Source organism: Nicotiana attenuata, chromosome 2, assembly GCF_001879085.1.
Source record: "Nicotiana attenuata strain UT chromosome 2, NIATTr2, whole genome shotgun sequence".
Classification (NCBI taxonomy): domain Eukaryota; kingdom Viridiplantae; phylum Streptophyta; class Magnoliopsida; order Solanales; family Solanaceae; genus Nicotiana; species Nicotiana attenuata.
Window position 1 is genome coordinate 96,083,970 of NC_031990.1, and position 6,514 is coordinate 96,090,483.

General features: G+C 38.4%; 2 protein-coding genes across 2 annotated transcripts; one reads left to right on the forward strand and one right to left on the reverse strand.

The window, feature by feature from the left end:
• LOC109215619 (mitochondrial import inner membrane translocase subunit TIM17-2-like) lies at positions 234 to 1,174 on the forward strand. Its single transcript, XM_019379723.1, has one exon. The coding sequence runs from the start codon at positions 314 to 316 to the stop codon at positions 971 to 973; it is 660 nt and encodes a 219-aa protein (XP_019235268.1). The 5' UTR covers positions 234 to 313; the 3' UTR covers positions 974 to 1,174.
• Positions 1,266 to 6,136, reverse strand: LOC109215611. Its single transcript, XM_019379713.1, has 9 exons — positions 5,641 to 6,136; positions 5,476 to 5,509; positions 5,199 to 5,372; positions 3,989 to 4,078; positions 2,147 to 2,212; positions 1,928 to 2,019; positions 1,794 to 1,841; positions 1,602 to 1,709; positions 1,266 to 1,521 (listed from the first exon to the last, which is right to left on the reverse strand). The coding sequence occupies exons 1-9, from the start codon at positions 5,925 to 5,927 to the stop codon at positions 1,506 to 1,508; spliced, it is 915 nt and encodes a 304-aa protein (XP_019235258.1). The 5' UTR covers positions 5,928 to 6,136; the 3' UTR covers positions 1,266 to 1,505.

A 6,514-nucleotide genomic window follows, 5' to 3' on the forward strand; every position in this document is an offset into this window, starting at 1 on the left:
GAAAATTTTTTTCGCCATTTTTTTGAATTTGACAATTCTTATGTCCAAACGCCTACTTAGTGTTTGTTTTTTATTTGGGTCTTTGATAATTGTGGGTCGAAAACTGGCTCATTTCGACAAATTTTCAGCAAAATACAAATATATTCGCTACAAACAAACAACATTTCGCAATATTTTAGGCAAAGTAGGGTATTTGGTTTGCTGCCATCTGCCTTGTCATTCAAGCTAATTAAAAGATGTATAAATATGACGGCTTCCAACTCTTCCCCAAAACCCCTCCAAAACCCTATTTTTCTTGTTCTTCTTCTCTCCAATGGGAACGCCAGAAACTTCTAGAGAACCATGTCCAGATCGCATCCTCGACGACCTCGGCGGCGCGTTCGGCATGGGCGCTGTAGGCGGCTCCGCTTTCCACTTCATCAAAGGAATCTACAATTCACCCAGAGGCGAGCGGTTCATCGGCGGAACACAAGCGGTTCGAATGAACGCGCCGAGGATCGGCGGTAGCTTTGCCGTATGGGGCGGTTTATTCTCCGTGTTTGACTGTACCATGGTTTACGTCCGACAAAAGGAAGATCCTTGGAACTCTATTTTCGCAGGCGCCGCCACCGGAGGGTTTCTTCAGATGCGGCAAGGTGTACGTGCAGCGTCAAGATCCGCGATCTTCGGTGGAGTACTCCTTGCGCTCATTGAAGGTGCTGGTATTATGTTGAATAAAGTTATGGTTCCTCCTCAGGAAGCCCCAATTTTTGTTGATGATCCTTTAGGGTTACCAGGTGGGGTCCAAGCCCATGTTCCGGGTAGTCAGGCCCCACAAGAATCAGTGGCATCATCTTCGTCTTCATCGTCATGGTTTGGAGGGTTGTTTGGGCAAGGAAAGAAAAAAGAAGAGAAAAAGACTGGCGGAGGATCAGAGGTGGAGATTTTAGAGAGTTTTGATTCGCCTATACCTCCCACTTTTGAATATAAGTGAAATTACAGATGATGTGATTCAAGCTAGTAGCTGTTTTGGTTACAATATTATGGGAATGAGCTTCTATTCAACGGGAACAATTTAAAGCACTGATCTTTGTTGTAGAATAAATGTGTTTCACTTTAATTTATAGAAAAGAGCTGCTTATTCTTACATAATTGAGTACATTAGTTTGCATGTCATTATTCTGTTTTGCTTAAACTGTGTTCATAAGTATCACAAGCTTGAGGTAGGTTGTTTAACAGCAACCCTGAAATTGGACTCATCTAAGCATTGCTTTTGGGCAATCACATGGTTGGTAAGAGTAGGCACCATTGGTATTATATTGAAGTTTGTTTAGTACAATCGTGTCACTGAGAAAAGAAATTATATATGGTTTCGTGTATATGCATACAACAACAACCTCGAATTAGAGTACTTTTTCATCCTGCCACTGCACGCCATAAGATAGATGCTAGATTAGCAAAAGGCGGATTTTGAGGGGCAGTATGCCAATGCTATAGTGATCATGCCGTGAAGTCTGAACTCCGTGTTATCCTATATCACTCCTATATGACCAAGAAAATCTTGAAGATTTAGAGATCGAAATGGGAAATTTTCATAAAGGCAGGAAGATCAATAATATGACCTAAGAAATGCCTGTGGAAACATTCTCGAGAACAGTCGGCCTTTTGCTTTGATAAGCAGAGCATATATTCCGTAACAGGGGATGTGGACCACAGCCAATCCAAGATACCTGAAACCAACTTTTCCATTTAGGATATCTAAATTGTAAAGGAATCAAGAATGTCAACAGAAAAGGCATGTCTTTAGTCGTTACCACAAAGGTGCCCATGGAGTGTTAAGTTCCAAGAAAGGATACGGCCACCTGCGCGACAAGGAACTTCAATTAACCACAGAAAAAGAATGCTTTTTTACATATGAATGTGCGTATGGTGGTACATGTTTATTTACCAATTTAAGCAGCACGCGTGTAGAGTCCACTGGAAAACAATATAACAACAGCTCCACAGCACAAAATATGTGAGACCAAACCAAGTAAATTGCTGAAACACAAAACAGCCATCTCATTTTAGATCTTACAGGATATCGACAACTTATAGCAAGCCCTGAAGGGTCTCCAAAAAGCTTGCTGCGGTTGGGCATGGGCATGGGAGAAGCTGTTGCACTTACAAGATTGTTCAGGACTGAATCAAGAAGAAGAAAAATAGCATTTACAGAGTGCATGCATCCAATTAGCTGCCATGTCAACAAAAGTTAACAATTAGAGAAGTTTTTGAGTAAAATAAGCTGCAATTTGAAAATGATTCAGACCACTTCCATTAAAAAAAAATGTCCCTGCAAAAGAAGCTAAGAAAACAAAAAGAATAACACCTTCGACGTGTCAACTAAGTGAATTCTTTTAACGACTAGGAAAACATATCAACTTACATCAAAGATTATTGAATTTCAGTCTTCTGCAGTAGCGAAGCTAGAAATTTCCTCAAGGGTATTCAAACTTTAAAGATATTAAAAAATCTCCGATAAAGGGTGTTCAATATATGTTATATACCTCTACAGCCTAATATTTTACCTTTATATACAATGTAATTTTCTGACGAAGGATGGTTAATTACCATCCTTACCAGAGTGTAGCTTCGCCCCTGGTCTTCTGATAGAGCCATACGTGCAAGTTCAACAATGGAACTCCATTTTTTGCTGAAAGCATGCAATCTTAATTTGTAGTCACAAGAGTATTTGCTGATTTCAGTATTATTACAATAGCAAGTTGAATTCCCTTTGCTTTGACTTTGTAAAATTACATGTGCTCAGAAAGAAACGAATTCTTAATCCACCATCATGGTCCCTCTCTCTCTTCACTGTTTAAGAGCAATAAGCAACACTTGCAATGGATGATCAGAAATTCCAAAGGGAAATCACAAGCTTCTCAGATTTTTTGAATGGTGTATGTTGAATATGTGCATAGTATTTGGATAGAAAGAAACAAGAGTCTTTGAGAAATCAAGTAGAGGATGGGAAAGTATTGCCAGGGAGATTGCATATATTTGCAACGTTAGAGCCTCATCTAGAATAAAAATTGTACTGCAAAAATATATGTTCTAGCTAGATAGCGTGGTTCCTGATTTGGTTTTGTTTGTTTCTTAGTTTCTTTGGATAGCTAGCTGTGTTGGCTAAGCTATGGAATTGTATTGCTGCTTTGGTAATTAATAAAATTTGTAGTTACCAAAAAAAGAGTCGTTGACCTAATGTTGCTCCATTTTTCTGTTATCTTAAAAGGAAAATGCAACTTGTTACCTAATAAAGGGCAGGCATTTCGGATCATCTATTTACTTTGAGTTAGAGCTGTATTTTGAACGATACATTTGAGGTTGTAACTTTAGTGTTGCACAGTCTGATAATGTTATCAGAACAATGGAATTTCATCTTTATGAAGTTGTTTCAGGAAATAAAGTTTAAACTAGTAACTATAGAGTTTAATCATTAAAAAGTTGGTATTCAGAATGCAAAATGCTATTTTCCCAGCAATAGTGTAAATTCTTAGACGGTTAGGAGGTAAGCTTGCAATTAGTTAGTAAGTCTGCTCAGTGTTCTTAGAAGACAACAATTTCCTCAAGGATGTTAGGGAACAAAAGCATTGTGGTCATCTAAAGTTCCAAATTTCTCATGCAAAATACCATGATCATAGCTGAGTTCGCCCGTCCCCTACCTCTTTCTCTCCCTTGTTTCCAACCTTTCTTCCTCTGCGAGAGCTTTGTGTAACAGTTGACGATATCACTAGATTTGGTGCATAGACTAGACTGTCCTAGATAGAACACGTGAAATAACTCATGCTTTGAGTCATATTGACTGCTATAGTCAACTATTGGACATGGAAAGATGCGTGCCTTGCTAGAAACTTGAACTAAAAGATTTTCTTTAGATTATGAGGGGAAGAGTAATATTCTAAAGGGAATGCAGTGAAAGCAAAACATCATACATATAATGCAGCATTCAAATATATTAAAGATGACTCACCAGGGTGAGCTTAAAATTTTCGCCAGTCATAAATGGGAGCAAAAGACACCAAAAGACAATATCTGTCAGCATAACAGCACCTGCACTAGTCTATGAAAAGAAAAAACTTGTGTCAAATTTCTAACAGTAAACTCATGTGAGTTGATCAATTTAAAAACAGCTTTTAGCTATTTAGATTATCGTTGTAAGACCCAAAATTTAGATCTAGGTTTTTATACAATTAGATCTATAGTAAAAAGGGTTAATCTTAGTCAATATTAATGTCCAAATGACAGATTTGTGTATTTATGAAGAATACCGCACGTGTACTATTGGATAACAATAGTATGGAGCAATAATGGAGTAATAAATGACTCAAGAATATGAAAGAAAGCAATAAATGGTAATAAATGACATTTAAGTAAATAATAGAGTAAAGTTCACCCGACAAGGGTGAGAATTCCCAATGATTCTTCTGACTATGATGGATAATGATAAGTCTTTTCTTATCAGATCGGGATAGAAAAGACAGATAGATAAGTAATAAAGGTAAACTTTATATGTATGTGATATAGAGAGAATCTTCAGAGAATGTCAATATTATTTCTATGAAAAGTATCAAATCCCCTTCTATAACTACATATCTTCCTCTTTATAAGGGTACATGGGCCACAAAACCCTAGATAGTACAACTGGGAAGAATATTCGCTAGAATATTCTCTTGGGAATTTAAATCTTGGAACTAGCCGTTACTGCATGCCTAAGAGAGGTGCTCGTCCTCGTCCACGGATCTCGGACCACCTCGACCTCGACCTCGTCAACGACCCGCCTCGTCAACCTTTTGAAATCAAGTTAACATGTCATAGCGACGACACGTGGCAGCCTCCAAAGGTTTCATTTCCGTTGACCTAGTCAACATATGATATGAAGTTTTTTGCCCATACAATCATGACAGATTAGCTCATAGATCAGAGATAATTTAGGAAGTACTATATTATTTTAATTCAATTGTTGCTGAATTAAGCAGTTGTTATTGCAATTAGGCTAACAAAGTTGTTTCAGACCATCCACCAAACAATATTCACAAGAAAAATTCTGCCTTTCTAACTTGCTAAACTTAGGGATTCATACAAGTTTCATTGCAGCTATCCCACACTTTCAATAACTGTATGCTCCCCAGAACCTAGGGTATTTGGGAAAACATCCAAACTTGACAGTCTCTAACACTAACCTGATAAATAATTTGCATACAGTTTTCCCAAAATCCAAGTCGTTGGTCAGAGGATGCCCCATTGCTACTATTCTCTTGAGCAGCTGTTTTAAGAAATTTCTCTATCTCCCCGCGCCGGGAGAGGGGATTTCTTGTATATAACCAGCATCCCCGCGCCGATATAATGGTTCCCAGCTGCAATGCAAGCACATATTATGGTCAGCTATCAACCGCAAAACATATTAAGTATTCACTAAAAATTGAGCTGCAAGAGAAGACTGATATTATGTATCCATACAGCAAAATAGACCCCAACCAAAGCAAACGTCCACCTAGAAATTAAGCAATTAATTAGAATATCAGATCAGTTAAATTCTATTGAATTGCAGAATATAGTCTGAATTTTAAATATACACAAAAGTATATGTAGAGAATTTGGAAGATGGCGCAGCTGATTAAGTACTGTGTGTAGAAGAAGAAGTCGAAGAAGCCAAAGCTGGACACAGTCTGAAAAAGCAAGAAGGACATGGCAACAAAGGCGAAAGCTCTGAAGAAAAGAAGCCAAAGAGGATGGAGATTTCGCCAACATGGGACCCACAGATCAGTGGACTTGGTAGGATACTCTGTGTCCTTTCGCTGCCTATTGATGAGCCTCAAAGCTACAGTAGTAGGGATGATGAAGATTAGAGCACACACGGCAACTTGCCATTGAAGCCAGTACTCTAAGCCCAAGCTTTCTTTGGCCGACATCACTGTTATCTTCTTTGGAGCAGATGAATTAGTTGATGAAAAAGAAAGAATATGAGAGGGAGTAGTAGCAGCAGGTTACTAGCTGAGCTACTGGATTGAATTTTCTGCCATGGAATTGGAGATAGGAGGAGGAGTTTCCATCTTATTACTAAGTACTTTGGAAATTTCAGTTTGGTACAGGCATCTTGAATCCAGCACACGACAACCGAAAAACGATGGTTGTTAGTTGTCATTTCTGAATTTCTGGATTCAAACTTTTCTTTTTCTTTTTTTTTTGCCCTTTTTTTTTTTAAAGAGGAGAAAAAAGGGGTGATGTAAGGCCAACAAGGTTTGTTTAAATATTTTTTTATAAAAAGCCAATAGAGATATATAAGGGTAGTCTGGTGCACTAAGCTGCTGCTATACGCGGGATATCATACTGTAAGGGTCTTCTCGAACCCGTGACCTACTGGTCACATGGCAATAACTTTACCAGTTACGCCAAGACCCACCTTCAATAAAAATAGAGGCATATNAGATCACCCTCCCGATCGACACGTCCGGCGCGATTCAGAACACCGAGTTCCAAGTCATCGACAGCGACATGA